The sequence below is a fragment of the Ovis canadensis genome, chromosome 5 (assembly GCF_042477335.2).
Source record: "Ovis canadensis isolate MfBH-ARS-UI-01 breed Bighorn chromosome 5, ARS-UI_OviCan_v2, whole genome shotgun sequence".
Classification (NCBI taxonomy): Eukaryota; Metazoa; Chordata; class Mammalia; order Artiodactyla; family Bovidae; genus Ovis; species Ovis canadensis.
This window is the reverse complement of record NC_091249.1, coordinates 73,163,730-73,184,523: the sequence shown is the minus strand read 5'-3', so window position 1 is coordinate 73,184,523 and position 20,794 is coordinate 73,163,730. Positions and strand designations below refer to the sequence as shown.

The following is a 20,794-nucleotide window of genomic DNA, read 5'->3' as shown; positions in this document are numbered from 1 at the left end:
CTGACACTACGCACATACTCCATGTATGTACTTCGTAGATTAGCACTGTGGGTGCTAAGGGAGTGTATAACTGGAAGGTGAGTAACTTCCCATGTGGCCTTGAGGAAGGTTGTCTTCTCTTTCCTGCTCTCAGTTTCAGGGTAGCCTGATGACCTCTAGTTCCTCCACCTCTGAGGTCTGGGCAGAGCAGCTAAGTTGAGCAAGGATCAGGAGAGAGTTAAGAAAAGCCATGCATGGGAAGTGCCATCTCCTCCTGAGCTTCAGTCACTGCCATCCCTCAGTCCCTGGCAGTAAGATATAATATAACCTTCTAGAATATGGTATGTGTTGATGATTCTTGGCTAGACTGTTTCCTTGTGCCTCTGTTCTCAGACTGGGGCTGTTCCCTTAGCAAGGAGGATGAAGGCAGTGAGAACCGAGCTCCGGATTTTCAACAAGCTGACAGAGCTGCAGATCAGCCTGGAAGGCTATGAGAAGGCTTTGGAATTTGCCACCTTGGCAGCCAGACTCAGCACAGTTGCAGGTAGGTGGTCCTAATTGTCTGGGGGTACTGTATGGGAGGGGGTGATGCTCCCTGAGGGACAACAAAGTTATAAGAGCATACCCATGGAGTCAGACTCCATAGGTTCAAACTTTAGGTCAAAGTGTCAAGGAGCCCCCAGGTAAGCAAGTTGCTTAATTTAATATCTATAAGCCTCAAGTTTGTCATTGGCAAATCAGGATTAAAAATGACACCCACAGCACGCAGTTGTTATGAAGACCAATGATAATCCAGCTGAAACCCACAGCACAGTGCTTGGTATATAAGTCCTTGATAAGTGTTACTTGTGCACACTATTATAGTTAGTATCGTTGGTTTTATTCTGAGTCCAGGGTAAATGGTATTTTGTCTTATGCACATATGGTATTTTATCCTATCCTATCCTATGCATTAATGGCCTATAACAAAAGCACTGTGCCTTAACTTTTTAATTAGTTGATTATTAGTCAAGTGCGTATTTTCCTATGGTATTGAAATGTAAATGAAAGTCAGATTCCCATTAACCTAACTCACTCAGTAGCTGAATTAGCTTGCATTTACAACAAAAGCTAATGAGAAACAATGTAAGTCACTAAAATAGAAAAAAAAATGCAGATGCAGAATATACAAAGATAAACTCATCTCAAATATTGATGCTTGAGGAAAAGCAGGTTTTATTAAAGCATGCTTGATTAGATGTAAGGGCAAATGGAGTCTTCTGTGATGATTCTAGAAGGGACTTCTGGGCATTCTCAAGGGCATGAGATCTGGACGGTACTGAACTTTATTGTGTTTAATTGCACTTCAGAGCTCTCTCTTCTTTTCCTAACTCTTCCTTTACAGCAGAAAACCTTATTTGTGCAACTGTCTGCTGGTCTTAGGAAGGCCTTGAGGGCCCAGGCAGCTCCCTCTGGAGCATTCTTATCCTTCCTTGGACGGAAGCTGAAAGGAGGATATATTCACCCTTTCAAGCTATTCCACATGACTGGATATTTCCATATCAGAGAGTTGGATTTTTCTCTTTTAGCTTTGGCTTTTGGCTCTTTGAAGCTTAAAAGTGATGTTTTTAGATTGCATCAAACAGCCACCTTGTAAATATTCCAAAAAAGACAATTGGAAGCCTTTGTTCTCTTTAAAAGTCTATTTTGTGTTAAAAGAGTTAGTTATTGAAACAGTAAATCCACCAAAGACAAAACCATTCATAGACCCATTAGATCCCAAGATTCTAAAGCATGAGTTAAAAGTGAAAGGGTCTCTAAACTGTACAGAATGAATGAGTGAACTAATGATGCAAGGTGTGGCTGTAGGATTTCTCTCTCAGTCTTCCAATTTCTAGGAGATCAGCGGCAGGAGCTGGTGGCCTTCCACCGTCTGGCCACTGTGTACTATTCCCTGCACATGTATGAGATGGCTGAGGACTGCTACCTGAAGACTCTGTCCCTCTGTCCACCCTGCCTGCAGAGCCCCAAGGAGGCCTTATACTATGCCAAGGTGTATTATCGTCTGGGCCGACTCACCTTCTACCAGCTGAAGGTAAGAACCAGGCGTGTGAGGCTGTCTGAGAGCTGCTGTCCAGTTGTATTCTTCCCTGACCCTGAGCCTTCAGGGTAAAGTAGAGAGAGGTAAATTGGGGAGTATTGTCTCATAGGGTGGGGTGTGGCTCCTCTGGGAACACAATGACAGTCTCCACTTAGCCCCCCTTGGAGACCTCAAAGAGGCTCCCATCTCTGCTGAGGAGACATGTTCCTCTCTTTCCTTGCCCTGCTGGGATTTCTGGGCCCATTTCATGTATCATATACTATGGGCACATGTTCTAGTGCCTGTGAGCTCCTCCAGGGCCTGTGAAAATATATGAGACCTAAACAATACATGAGACCCCCAAACAAAAGAACTATAAGCTTCAAAATTAAAATTAATTCCTAACTGTATGTCTAAAAAATGTTGCAGATGAACTAGTCAATTGAAACTCACTTCTTACGAGGTTTTATAAATGATATTTTAGATGAAATCTAGGTACATGTTTGCATGTTTGAGATAATAAAATGCAGGGTCTTAAGAATATAACCATGCCTAGGTCCTGAGAAGATCTTATCCCTGATCTCCTGTTTGCTCTGCTGGAGTTGAATCCAGAACTTTTTATTTTTCCAGTGACTTCTATTAATAGAACTGTGTGTGTGGTCTATAATTCTCAGTTACATTCTGGCCCTTGAACTTTGTCCCTAGGCACCGGCTTCCCTTACCAGATGTCTGTGTCTGCTTCAGCACAACCCTTTCTCTCTTCACACAGAAACAGTGGCTTCTGTTTGCAGACCCTTAGGGCAGCTCTGCTGTCTTTTTCTTGTTTGCCAGAGTGTTTCTGGTCTGAATTTATTATTGACTTACGAGGGTTAATGAGAACTAGACATATCTTTTTGAGTCTCACCGGAAGAACCATATGTTCTGCGTTCCAACCATGTAGGGAGAAACGATGGGGTAGTGAAGGACTCCCCTCAGCAATCTTGCCTTTGATCCACAGCTCCCAGGAAGTGGGACAAAATGTGTATGATTTGATTCCATCAACCAAGGACTCTAGGCATTGCAAGGGGAAGAGCTCAACTCAAACTAGCTTAAGCAAATAAGGAGATTTATTGGCTCAAGGAAATGGGACGTTCAGGTGTAAGTTTAATTTCAGGTAGTTCTGGAAGCTGGTAATCAGATGCCATCATGGATCTGAGAGAGAGGTGGGGACCTCTCTCTGTATTCCTTGGCGTAGAATGTTTCTACTTCTCTCTATTACTTGGCCTTTTCTCCTTCTATTATTGGCAGCTTCAAGCCCCCATCTAAAAGGGTGAGGGACCATTTTCTCTCTTAGGTCACACTTGAAAGGTCCCAGGGAGTGACCTGGGACAAGTCAGCTTGAGTCATATTCATATACCTAAAGCTCTGTGCCCAGAGTGATGCTGCTTCATGATTGTCTGTGTCTGGGTAAGACGCCATCCCTGTGCCTTGGGAGGAGGGCCACCAAGGTTAGCAATGTCACAGAACTGCCGTGGACTTGGTGAGGGAACTCCCCCAAGGAACCAGGAGAAAGGGGTGGGAAAGGATGTCAAACAGGCAAAAGCTAGTTTTCTTAGATTTCCTGGCATTGCCTCCAAGCCTCTCCTGGAAATGTCTGCTAATGCTGTCTCTTTTCTGCCCCCATGCTGGGGGTTAGGATGCGCACGATGCCATCGAGTACTTCTGGCTGGCCCTGGCGGCAGCGGTCCTGCTTGGTGACGAGGAGCTGCAGGACATCATTAGGACCAGGCTGGACAACATCTGCCAGAGCCCCCTGTGGCATAGCTGTCCCTCTGGGCGCTCCTCAGAGAGGGCACGCTGGCTGAGTGGTGGGGGCCTGGCTCTCTGAGGACAGCTGTCCCATCTCCAACCAGTTGCCATGGTCAGAAGCTACCTCTCTTCTTAGCCTCTTAGACACTAATCTGGGGAGTTCAAGCCATGTCCTGGCCCATCGTCTCATCTCAGAATGGGAAGAGCACAGTCCAGAGGGAGTGGGCTCAATTCAGTCACACAAGGAATGGATGGTGGAGCAGGGATTAGGGTCCTGGCTTTGCATCTAGAGCCTTTCCAGTAGACTGTGGCCCTTCTACACATGCAGCCCCTGAAATGTACTTTCTAGACACACAGTTCTAGAGAAAATGAGAACTTTTGCCCCTAGAAAAGCTGTCCCCTTCCCTCAGTGAAGAAATCAGGCACTGCACTGGAGAGAATGCAAGCAGATTGGACTTTGTTCCCTTTACTGACTTTTCTCAGGGAAAGACCCCTCCCCTTGCTAGCTGTGAAGTTAGTCATTTCTCTCTTCTCTTTCTTCAGCCAGTAGAGGTGCTACTCCTCCTGTCATAAGGACTGGCGGGTGAGAATTCACCATGCTCTTAGTGCAAAAGACACAGCCTCAGAATGGCCAGGTCGAGTGCACAGAGGGTGAGGTCTGTACCATTCCCCATCCTGCCCTGAGGCTCTGCTCCCCCACAACTTCCCTAAAACCCAAGGGAAGCCTCCCCAGGGTCATGGCTTAAAAATTGAGCACTAAGAACATTATGACGTAAATTACATGTAAATAGTGTGTATTATTAAACATTGCTCATTTATGTTTATTCACACATTTGTCTCCCTAATAATAAGGAAGATGAGATGAGAGACTTGAAGGATGGGTTAAATACCAAGGGGTCATATTGATTCCAGGGTTGCTCATGTACAAAGCATCTCTATTATCTATCATTGCATAACACATCTAGTGACTTGGAACATTGATTATTTCACAGCTTCTGTGAGAAGGCAGGAATCCAAGCTTGACTTCTCTGGGTCCTCTGGCTCAGAGTAGCTCACAGGGCTTCCATCAAGGCATCAGCTATACCTGTAGTCTTCTCAGGTTCAGCTAGGGAAGGATATGTTTCCAAACTCCCTCACATTGCTATTAGTAGGAGTTAGTGCCTTGCTTGCTGTTGGCCAGAGGCTGCCCACAGGTTCTTGCCTTGTGGGCCTTGCCATTGGGCAGCTCATAGCATGGCAGCCTCTTCATCAGTGAGCATGTGAGAAGAATAAGAGCAAGGGTGAGAATAGGTAGTCACTGTCTTGTCATAACTAGTCTCAGAGGTGGCATCCGACTAGTTTTGCTTTTTTTTTTCATTATATGTGAATCACTAGGTCCAGCCCACACAAAAGGGAAGGATTTACCAAGGATGTGGATTCCAGAAGGTGGGGAGTCAGCTGGGGCTACCACAGTATTGAGTTCTTTGATGACAGAATCAGGAATTTTCTAAGGCAATGAACTCCAAGAATGGCCCACTGACTGGACCAGCAACATCAGTGTCACCCCTGAGATTGTATGAAATGTGAATATCAGGGCTCTACCTAAGACATCTGAAGCATAGTCTCTGGGGCCAAGGAGCCTGGCTTTACCCTGTTTTCCAGGTGATTCTAGTGCACACTAAAGGATGAGAAGCAATGCTCTGGAACCATGGTTCTCAGAGAATGTGAAAAGGAGTTACCGGGGAAACTTGCATAAAATGAACTTTCTGGTTCTTACCCCAATAATTTTGATTCAGTAGGTCTGGGAGATAACCCAGGAACATGGATTTTTAATGAGCATCTGAAATACCCCAGATGCTGGTGGTTCACTGTTGTTCTGAAATGTGGGAACATGCAAGATCTAGCTACAGGTCTCACCATCTGATCACAGACAGCTTAGATTTACTGTAAGATACTCTGCCCTTTCTTTCTAGCTTCTTGGGGCAACCACATGATTGGTGGTGTGGACGGGTAGGATAGAGGTGGTGAGTTGAGTCAGCAGTGCATCTTCTAGTCAGGAATATTGTGCACATATTGGTACATCTTATTTTCTCTTAGGAGCTTGATTGGTTGTTAAAATGCTCTCTACTCTAGAGTATTCTTCAGGAAGGAAATGAAGTGACCTAGTCTACTACCATGGAAGATAGATGTGGTTTTGCCCCCACCACAAACCATAAAATCCCCAAGGGAGGGATGTTGAAGTTGAGTCTAACCTCCCATGCAGAAGCCTTTCAACAACATTGCTGGGAGGCACATGCATTCCAGAATGGTTACAAATCTTATATTTGAAGAAGACTTGCTTCTCTGGGATCTCTGGGATCCAAGCCATGAACCATTCCCCACTTGTCTCAGGTTACAGACCCTCTCCTTTTCCCCTTTTCCCCTTTTCCCCACTGACCTATTACTCTCCTCTGGCCAGATGCCAGTTCCTGTCCCTTTGATAGTGTGCTTCTTATAACAGGTATTGGCTGGTGTGTAGAGAGTACTGAGGGTCATTACTGTACTTCCCCTGCTGCTTTAGTTGTGTCCAACTCTTTGCAACTCCATGGGTTGTAGCCACCGCACCCCCCCCCCGCCCCCGCCCAAGGTTCATCCATACATGGGATTTTCCAGGCAAGAATACTGGAGTGGGTTGCCATTTCCTTCTCCAGGGGATCTTCCTGACCCAGGGGTTGAACTCTGGTCTCATGCATTGTAGGCAGACTCTTTACTATCTGTGCTACCAGGGCATCCCATTACTGTACTTAATGTAGTTTAATATCATATTTTAACATTGCATTAAGATTTTTCTTCTCCCCAACAGCTACATCTTATCATTGGCTCACATGGAGTTTATCATTTGCGGTCTCTGCTCATATGAGTTTCTGTTTGGCCAAGTATTTTTCAATTGTTACAAATATACATATCTGTATACATAAATACTTACACATATATACACATAAATACCTACACACATGGGCTTCTCAGGTGGCCCAAAGGTAAAGAATCTGCCTGAAATGCATGAGACATGAGTTCAGTCCCTGGGTTGGGGAGATCCCCTGGAGAATAAAATGGCAACCCACTCTAGTATTCTTGCCAAGGTAATCCTGGTTGCAAAAGAATCGGACACGACTTAGTGACTAAACAGCAACAACACCCCCAGCCACACACACATATATTTGGGTGAAGAGCATTATAGCTACCCATTTTACACTTCACTAAGAAATTTGGTTAGAGTTTTCTGATTCTGCATACTTTTAAAAATTGAATTACAGTTGATTTACAATGTTGTGTTAATTTCTGCTGTACAGAAAAGTGATTCAGTTATATGTACACACACAAAATATATTCTTTAAAAAATTCCTTTCCATTATGATTTATCACAGGATATTGAACATATTGTGTTGTTCCCTGTGCTGCACAGTAGGACCTTGCTGTTTATTCATTCTATATATAATGGTTTGCATCTCCTTACCCCAAACTCTCGACCCATCCCTCCACTGACCCCCTCCCTCTTGGTAAACTCAAGTCTGTTCTCTATGTCTGTGAGTCTGTTTTTGTTTCCTAGATAGGTTCATTTCTGTTATGTATTAGATTCAACAAGTGATATCATATGGTATTTGTCTTTCTGACTTACTTCACCTAGTATGTAAGTATGATTTACTTCACCTAGTGTACTAAGTATGATCATCTCCAGGTCCATCCATGTTGCTACAAATGGTATTATTTCATTTGTGTTTTTTTATGGCTGAATAGTATTCTGTTGTGGAAAAGGCAGTGGCACCCCACTCCAGTACTCCTGGCTGGAAAATCCCATGGATGGAGGAGCCTGGTAGGCTGCAGTCCATGGGGTCGCTAGGAGTTGGACACGACTGAGCAATTTCACTTTCACTTTTCTCTTTTATGCATTGGAGAAGGCAATGGCACCCCACTCCAGTGTTCTTGCCTGGAGAATCCCAGGGATGGGGGAGCCTGGTGGGCTGCCGTCTCTGGGGTCGCACAGAGTCTGACATGACTGAAGAGACTTAGCAGCAGCAGTAGCAGTATTCTACTGTATATATGTACCACATCTTCTTTTCCATTCATCTGTTGATGGACATTTGTTTCCTAGTTTTGGCTACTGTGAATAGTGCTGCTGTGTATGTATGGGTGCATTTATCTTTTTGACTTGTGATTTTGTCTGGATATATGCTCAAGAATGGGATTGCTGAATCATATGGCAACTCTATTTTTAGTTTTTTGAGGAACTTCCATACTGTTTTCCATAGTGGCTGCACCAACTTACATTCCTACCAATAGTGTAGAAGGGTTCCCTTTCCTCCACACCCTATCCACTATTTGTTATTTGTTTACATTTTAATGATGGCCATTCTGACTGATATGAGGTGGTACCTCATTATAGTTTTGATTTGCATTTCTCTCATAATTAGCAATCATGGGCATATTTTCATGTGCCCATTGATCATCTGTCAGTCTTTGGAGAAATGTCTATTTAGATTTTCTGCCCATTTTTCACTTGGGTTGTTTGTTTTTATGTTGTTGAGTTGTATGAGCTGTTTGTATATTTTGGAAATTGAGCTCTTGTCACTCACAGCATTTGCAAATATTTTTTCTCAGACTAAGGTTGTCTTTTTGTTTTATTTATGGTTTCCTTTGCTGTACGGAAGCTTGTCAATTTGATTAGGTCCCATTTGTTTATATTTTGTTTTTATTTCTTTAGGAGATGGACCTGAGAAAACATTGGTACAATTTATGTCAGAGAATGTTTTGCCTGTATTTTCTTCTAGGAGTTTTATGGTATCACGTCTTACATTTAAGTCATTTTGAGTTTATTTTTGTGTGTGGTGTGAGTCATTTTGAATTTATTTTTGTGTGTCAGTGTAACTTCATTGATTTCTGTGAGGCTATCCAACTTTCCCAGCACCACTTACTGTATAAACTGTATTTTTTCTACCATATATTCTTGCCTCCTTTGTCAAAGATTAATTGACTGTAGGTATGTGGTTTTATTTCTGGGCTCTCTATTCTGTTCCATTGATCCATATGTCTGTTTTTGTGCTGATGCCATTGTTTCAATTACTGTAGCTTTGAAGTATTGTCTGAAGACTGTGAGGGTTATGCCTCCTGCTTTTTTTCTTTTCCCCCAGGATTGCTTTGGCAATTCTGAGTCTTTTATGGTTCCATATAAATTTTAGGATTATTTGTTCTAGTTCTGTGAAAAATGTCATGGGTAATTTGATAAGAATCTCATGAAATCTGTAGGTTGCTTTGGATAGTATGGCCATTTAACAATATTAATTCTTCCAATCCAAGAGCATGGGATATCTTTCCATTTCTTTGTGATTCTGTGTACTTTGGTTCACCTGTAAATCTGTTAAATTTGCCTTTAACCAGGTCAATTATAAAAATGTCCAGCACATTTCCAAAGACAAAGATAAGGCTATTTTTCTTAAATGAAAAGAAACATTGCACTGTGTCATTAAAGTGACTACACTGTGTATGCAAGTTACTCTGCTAAGATAGTCTTTAAAAGTGTCTGAAAATTCCATTTTAAAAATGGTGAAGTATTACCCCTGGAATCATGTTCATGTACTTTTCATGATCCATAGAAAGTGAGTAAAGTGGTGTTTGGGTCTGGTTTCTATTTATGCAGGTTTTATTATTCATAGGTAGTAGCTAAAGATGAATCAGTTACCTGCTTTATCCTAATCCTCCCCCAAAACTTAGCGACATGCCTGGATCCTGGCTCTGGGCTCCTTGCATCTAATCTAAATAAAGAACAAGGAGGGAATTACAACATTGTGGAAAACCCATAACATATTTTCTCAGCTTTCAGGTACATTACTTCCCTATTCAATCATACTAGTGCTTTGAAATCTAATATTGCCTTTATTCTTTTCTTATTTACTTTGCCATCATTTTAAGATGTCTTTATATTATATCTGTCTGTGTTTGCTTGTACTTTGTAAATAAAACATAATTCTTTTGACAAGTTTATCTGGGGAAAGAACTAGGGGTGCAGAGTTTCAGAAATGAAGAGAGAAACAGTTCACTGGGGGTTGGGGAGACTTGGATTTTGGTCTTTAATTTGACATTAAATTGCGATGTGACCTTGGGCATATCACTTTACCTCTATACACGTTGAATCTCTGATCTCTAATAGAAAAAGTATGACCTGTTTCAGGCTCCTTTTCAGCAATGTTATTTCTATGCCATATGAGCAGGAAGAGAGATGAATCTGGGAGATGAACTCCTATATTTTTATGGCCCAGTTTTTTTCTCTTCTTCCCAGGTGTCGCAATGGTAAAGAATCCACCTGCCAATGCAGAAGTCATAAAAGACGTAGGTTTGATTCCAGGTCAGAAAGATCCCCTGAAGTAGGAAATGGCAACCCACTTCAGTATTCTTGCCTGGAAGATTCTATGGACAGAGGAGCCTGGTAGGCTATAGTCCATGGGGGTCGCAAAGAGTTGGAGACCACTGAGCACACGCATACACAAACTGAAAAACAGAAAAGTAATTTTTTCCCTGCCACATAGGTAGTTGTGGCAAAGAGCAGTACCCTGGATCCAAGGACTCAGCTACACAAATGATTACCTCAGGGCTATCTTCACAGTTAAATGCACATGTGCATATGTGCATGTTTTGTGTTCATATGTGCTCATGCATACGCACGTGTGCATTTACCACCATACGTGCCACCTGGAAACCCCCTTACCGGTTTTTTTCTAAATTGACTTACTTCTTTACCTATGTAAATTAATTTTATAAAGGATGATTGGTCGGTGCAGAAGAGAAACTTCTATATTGCTTTCTATAAACAGAATTTTATAAATAAAAATAAACACGGTGAAAACAGTGTACCAAATTCAAGTTAGATCCTGTTGCTTATGGCAAGTGCTGAGCCTAGGCTTGATCTAGCATTATTTGAAAATAAAGAGATTAACAGTTGGCAGGGAGTGTTGAAGACCAGCTAACACTGTTCTCCTTGCAATCAGGAAAACAGCAAGCAGCTCGAACAACTGACCTCCTCACAATGGGAGTCAATGCTATTTAATGCCATGCCTGAGTGCATGCTTCCCATTTCAGTTGTATAAGAGGGAAGGGGCAGATATATATATATGATCCAGGATAGAAAGCACTGTGATGGGAACTAACTACTGGGTGCAATGAGAACTCAGGGGAAAGGACTTAACCCAGGCATAGGAGTGAAGGCATCAGGGGGTGGTCCCTAGAGGAAGTGACATCTAAACTGAATCCTGAGAAAGAGATTTCTGTTTAATTCTAGCTGATGCCTGGTTGGTTGACTGACAGGGTATGTGACAAGAAAGGTCCAGAGTGTGGAGAGGGCTTGTTTTCTGAGAACAGCAGTGAGTTGAGCAAAGCTGGAGCTAAGTCAGCGAGGTAAGGAGGGGAAGTGAGAGAAGACTTTGGAGACGGGAGCTGGAGACAGACCCTGAGGTGAGGGTGAGCCACAGAAAAAGTTCTAAGCAGGAGAGAGAGCATGTTCAGATTTGTGCCTTGGAAAGATGAATCTGGAAGCAGCATGAGAATGGATTACAGGGCAGCAGGAGGGAGGCAGGAAACCCATTAGCTGGATATTGCAACAATAGCACTCCAGCTTTTATTTGGATTTCACCAGTTTTCCCCCCTTAAGTCCTTTTTGTGATCCAGGATCCATGATATCACATTTCATTTAAGTTGTCATGTTTCCCTAGTCATCTCTGATCTCTCAGTCTTTCCTTGTTTTTCATGATCTTGACTTCCTTTCCTTTTGATAGTTGCTGCCATTGAGATACGTGGATGAGGAGATGGGAGGAAACAATAATTCAAGGGGATAAACCCTGCACTCACTGAGTTCTTAGTTGGGGCCAATGAAGTCAGGGATACTTGGGTTAGAGTCTGTCTCTAACTATCTGTATGACTTTCATCAAATTAATTTCTCGGAGCCCAAAGTTGTAAGAATTGTATAAGACAGCACACGTAAAACTACCGAGCACACTCAATGCCTGGCACATAGTGTAGACACTAGATGAACTGATACACTTATTTACATTCTTCATTTTATAGATGAGGAAATGGCTGAGGCATGCCTGTCTTTGTGGACAGGCCTTTACCTGAGGAAGAAAGAAGTCTGATCCAAGACTTAAAACAAATGAGGCTATTTTTAAAGCAAATTAATAGTTTATGTTCTTAAAAAATGCCGATTATGACCCAGTCATTATTTTTTTTAAAGTTAAGATTAAACTCTTTTTCATACTGGGTTGTATTTGCCACTCTGAAATTCAGTCAGTTTTTTCTTTTTTTGGTGTAAGCTCTGAAGTTCGGAAGTGCAGCCACACTTAGCGCAGTGGCTGGGAAAGCTGATCCTGCACTCAAGGGGGTCTGGGTCTTAAGCTGGCTGAGTGACTGGGCAAGTTACTCTACATACTTCAGCCTCAGTTTTAACTCTGCTTCAAGTTTTACTTGAGACTTCAAGTGTGGATGACTAGGTATGAGCCCTCAATTCATAGTAGCTCTCATACTGAAGCAGGACTAAATAGATTCTTAGTAAGTGTATCTGGTTTTCTGGGCTTTAACATCTCAAGACAAGGGTGTGTATTAGGGGTGCTGTTCTCTTGGGGTCTTTACCTCTTGGTGCAGGCTTACCTCTGGGGTGGGACAGTATATCTTTCCAAGTCTGTGCCCCTTTGGTCTACCAACCCTACTGAGTTACTGTAGAATTCAGGAGCGTTAGAGGTTGGAGGCTGCTGGCAGTCCCAGCTCTGAGAACATGCAGTCGGTTCACCTTCCTCTGCCCAGAGAAGCAGAGACATGCCCCTGCTTAGGGGCTAGGAAGGCTCTTCCGGGCTGTGATGTGCGACAGGGCAGAGGTGAGACCTAGGATAACTCAGTTACGGTGCTGCTCAGTTTAGTTTCTGGGAGAGACTGTGGGAGGCAGGTGGTCAGGAGGGATACTATACTTTCAAAATTATTTCAAAAGTGGCAACTCTGGCTCCCACTTCTAGTGCTGCCTTGGACTCATTGCCCAGGGTGTCAGGATAGCTCAAGGGGTTCATTCCCCTCAGGCAAGCTTCCAAACAAGGTACTGGTAGGATGGATGAGGTCGTGGTCTAGGAGAAGGAAGGCCTCTGCCATTTTACTGTTGTTCTTCTCCATGAGAAATAAAGAGTTCCAGCAGGGGGCAGTAATGTCTCTCTTAAATTGTATCTCATTACCAGCCTACAGCAATGCCTTTCAAAACTCTTAAAAACAAACAAACAAACAAACAAAAAACCATGACACACAATAAGAAATGCATTTTACATTGTATCTCAGTAAAAGTATCTCATATTTGAAAAAACATTTAATGCTTATAATATGAAATGCACTATAATATAGTGCATAATACTATAATATCTATTCCATTCATTTTAAAGAACATTCTATTCTAATTAAGAATATTCAGATTATGACCTCCTAAATTGATTTCTAGGCTTACTAACCTACCGTTTGAAAAGCACTGACCTTGAGGGCTCTGGCTTTTGTTCTTTCATATACATCATTTGCTGGGACAACTTTATTGAGACCAGAGAATGTGTACATTTCAAAATAAAAACAATGTTGACATTGTGAATGAATATTATGTGCTATCCCCTGTATAAAACTTTTTTAGAACTCTCTCATGTATTTCAACAACATTTTGAGGAAGATACTATTGTTATCTCAGTTGAGGTTTAGAGAATGATACGTCTGAAGTTAGTACAGGGTTGAGGTGAGATTGGTCTCCCAGATGCTGGAACTAGAATGGAGAAACTGTTATGTTATATGGTGCATCTAAGTCAGGTGACACATCTTTGGGACAGATACCACCACTAATATGATCATGAAGAGAAGCAAGGTTAAAACTTGTTTCAGCAGCCTGGAATGCTAGGCTGAAATCAATTTGGTGATTCTGGTGGGTCTAGAACAGGGTTGGAGAGAATTGATTTTCTAGGGGATCTTGAGAAAATATGGAGGTTTTCATGGATTACAGTTAAGTAGCCTGGTTGGTAAAGAATCCACCTGCAATATGGGAGACCTAGGTTCGATCCCTGGGTTGGGAAGATCCCCTGGAGAAGGGTAAGGGTATCCACTCCAGTATTCTGGCCTAGAGAATTCCATGGACTGTATAGTCTATGGGGTAGCAAAGAGTTGGACACGATTGAGCCACTTTCACTTTCACCTACTTTCAATAGTCCAGAAGAAATGATAGACCATCTTTCCCAGATAGAAAATGAGAGGAGAAATAGAAAGCTTATAGTCACACAATGGTGATACATCAGAACAAATTATAAATTAGCTTTTAAAGATTCCAGGTGAGAAATTGGATGAATTTGCAGGAGACTCCAGAGTCAATAGTAGAAGACTGTGGACACCTGAGTAAGTGAGACAGCCAGATAGATGGAATTTTGTGGTACTTGAAAAGGCAGTGCAGAAGGGAGGTCACAGACATGAGAGAGGTTACCTACTTTTGATATCATGGAAAGCTGGTGGGGATACCCTCATCTTCCAAATGTGTCTTATGAAACAAATAGCCAGAGAGAAGCCTCTGTTCATGTTAAGATGTTTTAATTCATATGCATGAAGACTGTTAGGAACAGGGTTGTTGTTGTTTTTTTTTTAACTGACTCACAATATTTAGGAACACATTTATTCTCTTAAACTTCTATTTTATTTTTATTTGGGATTGCAAATTTTTACCTACTGCAAATTCTTTATCTGTGGAAATAATTTTAAGTAGGTGATCTCTTCTGTTTTTGATTCTAACATTTTAGATCGAGAATATGATTTTTAAACATGATTTATATGATTCAATTACTTTACCTTTCTTGCATGGGCCAAATATTATGTATGAAAGTGACATTTTTGTTTTTGAACTTTCTTGTAAATTGAGAGCTTTGATGTTTGTTCATCTGGGAGTATACTGGACATCTGCTTCATAGAGATGCTCATAGGAACACCCCTTGTGTCTGCACATTGCCCCAGACAGCAGTGACACTAGCCACATCTGCTTTCTTCCCCAGGGGAACTGCCAAGGGCCAGGATGAAAGAACAGCTGCACGGTAATCCCGACAACCAATTACTTATTCATGAAACAAACAAAACAGATTTTTGTCTATCTTAGAACATGTAGCTTTGGGACTCTACTGAGCGGAGAATAGGATAGCCAAGCAGAGAGGTGACATGGAGGATCTGCATTTTTGGTAGTTTTAAAGTTCTAAGGGATTATTCAGATTTATAACCTGACCCTCTTCCAAGTCCCATGGCATTCCTTTCTTTTCTTTCCAGTTATATAAAGTCTGTGTCTTCCTTTGTTCTTGTATCTCTACATTAAGCTGTCCCTCTTTCATGTGCTCATAGATCCCTGCACTTCTCCATTAGGGTAGTTATCACAGTTTATAGTTATACTGTCTGTGTGACTTTAAAAAAATTCTTGTGCACCATCTAGATTGGAAGCTCCATGAGAGCAGGGACTTTGTTTCAGTCACTCAATTCTATATTCCCAGAGTCATTACCAGTGTCTGACATATGGTAGAACCTCAATAAAGGTTCAGTGAATGGGTTAATAAAAAAATGAATGAAACTTTTTATTCAGGTTGTGGCCCCTTCTTATTAATTATGAGAGAGAGAAAGTATTAAGACCATACCTGCTTTCTACCTGCTTTTTGCTCACGAGAAACATAAGGAATTAGGAGATAAGACTGCTCACATTCATAGCAGGTGCTCAGTAAAAGTTTATTGAGAATAATAGACATAGTTTTCACTTGTTTAGGATGTATTGCTATAGATGTGCTAGTCTCTTCCTGATTTTCAACTCAGTACCAATTATGATCAGGGATGACCACAGTCTTTTGTTGAGTCCCTGCCCTGTACTAGGCATGGTGTTAAGTAATATACTTATGGTAGTTGGCTTGATCCTTCAAATGACCCTACAAAGAATGTGTTCTTATTCCCACTTTCCAGATGAAAGGGTACAGGTTCAAAGAAGTTAAGACACTTGGCAGAGATTCAAAACCAGTTCTATCTGATTTAAAAATCAGTGCTTTCAATAACCATGCAATTCTGGTTTCACATTTTCTATTTAGAACTTAGGATCCTAAAGAGAATGATTTCCCTTGTGAACATTTGATGGTTCCCCTTTGTCTTAAGAAAGTGAATGACCAGGAAACTGAGTTTATATAAGCATTAATTTACCAAGCATTACAGGAAACCCCTTTAGTTCTGAAAGTTCTTTGGAAGTAAGGGCAGCAGGGAACAGGTGAAATTTTAGGATGTCTTGAAGCCTGAGTGGATAGTGTTGTTTCAGACTTCCAAGGCTCCTTCATGAGTGAATCATAAATTGGGGCTGTGGTGAGTTGTAGGACAAAAGACCTGCCTTTGAGTATCTGTTGGTCTTCTTGCAGGAGAATGGATTCATGTATGAGAAACTCACGGAAGGAAAGTCGGAATTGGGGCTAGCTCCTGTGGGACAATGGAAACAGAACCATCCATCTATCCATCCAACCAACCAACCAATCACTCAACCAACCAATATTCAACATCTCTTATGTGCTAGGCTCACATTCCAGTGAGCAAGGTAATCAAGGTCCATGACCTCAAGGAGTCTATGGACTCTTGGGTGGGCCAAGGTCCCAGATATGCAGTCCCATTATATCACTGACTCCTGTTAATGGTCTCACCCTACCCAGGAAGTAACTGATAGTATAATTGTTCATATAGAACACATAAGGAAACAAGTTCAGAGAGGTTAAGTAAGAAATTAACTCTTGCCCAAAGTCCTTCAGGTGGAAAGTAGCAGAGTCAGGATACCATCTGAGCCTCATCCAGACTGCAGGTATTGCATAAGAACTGAAGCTCGACCTTTGCTAAATTTCATGGAATTTCAGCTGGATTGATCTTGTTTACCTGAACATCCTGCCCAAGGTGAATGGTGGTGCCGTTGAACAATTTCACTGCTTATCAGAGAAGCTGTTAAACTCTTGGTAAAATGAGGGTGATAATAGGTTTAATAATTTTTTGTGGGAATTTTGTGAGGAATAAGTGAGTTAATGTATGTAAAGTGTTTAGATTAGTGCCTGGCACATGTCATATAAGTAGTGGCTATGATTGCTGTGGTTCTATTGACAGGCATTTGAGAAGAGTATTTATGTGAAGAAAATAATGAATTTCAGCTTGAAACATGTGGAGCAGGCACTTAGAGTTTGCATCCAACTGGATGTAAAACCAGTTTAATGTCTATATTGTCCACTTGACATTATGCGCCATGGGGTCAGAGATTGCCTGGGTCACCCTTGCACCTACAGCACGAGAAAAGTGCCTGACTCACAAAGGTACTCAATATTGATTTATTGGATAAATGATTGAATGAATATGTGATTGCATGGTAGGCATTATTTAGGATATAAGTTAGTAGTAATTAGTAGTTTGTCGCTCAGTCGTGTCCGACTCTTTGCGACCCCATGGACTGTAGCCTACCAGGCTCCTCCCTCCATGGGACTCTCCAGGCAAGAGTACTGGAGTGGGTTGCCATTTCCTTCTCCAGGGGATCTTCCCGACCTGGGGATCGAACCCGGGTCTCCCGCATTGCAAGCAGACGCTTTAACCTCTGAGCCACCAGGGATATAAGTTATACATATGTAAAATAATGAAATAACCATGTTCCCCCTTTCCCCAAAAGGACACAGCAAATGAGAAATAGAGAGGAATGCGAGTGAGTGTGGTCTTCCTACAGACTCCAAACAGTGTATTGCCTAAAGGAAGAAGTGGGGTTGTTCTCTTTCCGATTCTCGTGCGAGCTGTCCTTCCAGGGCCTTGAGATGTCCTCGGCCAGGTCTTCATAGTGCCCCAGCATTCTCTGCCAGCCAAACTATGTTGCCAATCATCATGAAAATAAAGAATCTTTCTTCCTGTCCTTGACTTCAAACTGGGGTCAAAGGCCTTAGGCTGGTGTGAAAATAAATAAAGGCCCAGAGCAGACAAAGGCCATTCTGCAGCCAGCCGTCACTGTAAACACTGGCCTTCCTTTCCTCTAGTCTGAAGCTTCCAGTACTTCCCCGGGCCCATCATGACCTCAGTTGGCCTAGTGGCCTGGTGGCTGCGGCAGGTCCTGGTGGTCTCATGGTAAGAGATGGGAGGCTTCTGAGGGACGTCACAGGTAAGTGACAACTCTGGAAATGTGTGTGTGTGAATGCATACTCAAGGTTATGATATGTTTTACTTTTATGAAGGATGTACAACACACAATTTACAAATAATAAAATGTAAATGCTAAGGTAAATTCCATATTGATTTTCAGACAATGCATTCCTTGATTTATTCAGAACTCTTGTATCTAGAGTCAGTCATGGTTGCAGTTGGATAACAAGAACAGTTTTGACAAGAATGTTCATTGATATTTTCATTAACAAGTAAAACAAAAGTGAAACAACAAAGAGCTTGGAAACCACTCATTTGTCAATAGTGTGAGTGACTTTTTTGCTGAGTTTGAAAGAATTGCCTGCTTTTTGTGCTTATCACTGTGGAACAGCTATAGACTTGTCAGCTTTAAGCATAATCTACATTATTAGTTTCACTTTCTTAAATCTAGACAATCAACAGAACCATCATTAAGTCTCTATTTGTAGCATTTGCAATTTTCTGTGGTATAACTACTCCTACTTTGGCTAATTTCGATCTACTAGTGTGATGTTACTGAATATGGGGCTGGGAAAGATACGCACACCACCATACAGTGACTGCCATACAGATGTGATAGATGTAAACAACCTTAGAAGCAGATTCTACTAAACTAATCAGGAAGTGACGAGTTTTGAATATTTATTACCTCTTTCTAAGGTGGTGTATTTGATCATAAGTTTCAGTTCAGTTCATTTCAGTCGCTCAGTCGTGTCCGACTTTGTGACCCCATGAATAGCAGCACGCCAGGCCTCCCTGTCCATCACCAACTCCCAGAGTTCACTCAAACTCATGTCCGTAGAGTCAGTGATGCCATCCAGCCATTTCATCTGTCATCCCCTTCTCCTCCTGCCCCCAATCCCTCCCTGCATCAGAGTCTTCCAATGAGTCAACTCTTCACATGAGGTGGCCAAAGTACTGGAGTTTCAGCTTCAGCATCATTCCTTCCAAAGAACACCCAGGACTGATCTCCTTTAGAATGGACTGGTTGGATGTCCTTGCAGTCCAAGGGACTCTCAAGAGTCTTCTCCAACATCACAGTTCAAAAGCATCAATTCTTCAGTGCTCAGCTTTCTCTACAGTTATAATTTCACTTTTAATAATGGATGTGTTTAACACCCAGCTTATCAAATCCTTAAAATTTAATAACTGGCTTTCAGGAGTGGGTTTGAGCCAGCTCTGGTATACCACTGACTCCAGCCTTGTTAAAGAAGATGAGAGGGCCCAGAGGTCTGGTGGATAAGGCAGTGCCTAGCACTGGAGATGACCTGGAGCAAGTAACTCCTGGGACCACCAGAAAAGGAAGACAAAGAGGAAAGAGACCTCTCTTGTTCAGGAAGAAAAGTAAATTCTCCTGGAACCCCCTTGCAGGTTTGAGAAATTCTTCACTCACTCCACCCATAAAGATAATATTTACTCCTTGATGTTTTGTGTCTTCATGGAACTTGTAGGATTAAAGCATGCCTAAAATAATATAGTCTGTGCTAGTTGCTTGGCTTTTCAAGTGAGCTTTGCAAAGTCAGTGGCCATGTCAGTTTGTCTGCCTCATCAGAGCATTGCCTGCAGGTGATTGCAAATGCTCACAAAAGACTACAGGAAGTTTTGATCTCCCTCTATTAGCACATTCCTTTTGACATGTGTTTAACATGGCAGACAGTTTGACCTCTGTCCTTTGGCACCGAGGATGCTTTGACTCCATGTTTATAACTAGCACCAAAATGGCTGAATTTTTGTCAAGAACATATTTTTCTTAATTAGACTCATTCAGCCATTTTAATTTAAAAATCAATGTTCAATATAGTACAGTGAAACTATTTCTACTTTTTGTCATTTCTTATTTTATCAAAATCAATTTTATAGGAATTCACTCCTTTATGTGAATTTTTACAAGCAAGGCTTAATTATCAGTTGTGATTTATCTGTATCAAATGTAATTGTATCAAATTTTAGCTTCTTCCAGAGTGAATTTTCTACTGTGGCTTTACTTCTACTAAGTCCAGTTTTCCTGAAACACATTTGGTTGATCTGAACTTTGTCAGGACAATGTGATTCAATGTTTAGTCATTAATATATTTTGCTTTATGTAGTTTAGCTGTTGTTAGTTTTCTTTTGAACTAATTTTTTAAAACAGAACAATGAGATAGAAATTCCCAACTACCTTAGGCATCTATAGAGGTCAGGAGTGAAACTAGTAAAGACAGACTGGACCAGATATGAATGAAATGCCATGGGCTAAGTTTTCGTGAATAGCAGACAGGCAGATCAGTGGTAATTATCAATGACAAGAACTTTAGAGAAACAATGAAATGCCATTTTGCATTAAGCATGAAGCATGACAATTTTCTAAAACTACTCAAAGTTTGTGAGCTGTGTGTGTAATCCCCATTAAGGCTTCTTGACCCTGGCAGGCCCTTGATGCATGTTGAAAAGAATTGAGTTGAATGGGCATGATGTAGCCAAAGAGCCCAGGCTCTAGGTCAGGTGATCTGGGGTCTGAACCCAGCTCTGTCACTTCTTGCTGTGTGTACCTGGTCAGGTCCATTTTCATCTGGTGGTCTCAGTTTTATCGACTGTCAAAACATGGGTTGATCTCTCAAAGTTTTTAGATCTTCTTGGAAATCTGAAGAAATGTATGACATCTGTCTTCAGAATTACACACACCCTTATTTTGTGTATAACTTTAGAGAGTTTATATGCCCTTTAATGGCTGCTCAAGGATAATGAGTTAAGAACACCCAACCCAGATGATCTGTTAGGACCTGTCTGGCGTTGACA

At 41.7% G+C, this 20,794-nt stretch overlaps 1 protein-coding gene across 1 annotated transcript in view; it reads left to right on the top strand.

The window, feature by feature from the left end:
• The window catches only part of SH3TC2 (SH3 domain and tetratricopeptide repeats 2), a 56,690-nt gene extending 52,034 nt beyond the window's left edge, over window positions 1-4,656 (top strand). The window contains exons 15-17 of the mRNA XM_069592365.1: window positions 373-523; window positions 1,857-2,053; window positions 3,714-4,656. Of these exons, the coding sequence (XP_069448466.1) occupies window positions 373-523; window positions 1,857-2,053; window positions 3,714-3,905 (540 nt within the window). The 3' untranslated portion in view covers window positions 3,906-4,656. The remainder of the gene's footprint in view (window positions 1-372; window positions 524-1,856; window positions 2,054-3,713) is intronic.
• The last annotated feature ends 16,138 nt before the right edge of the window (window positions 4,657-20,794 follow it).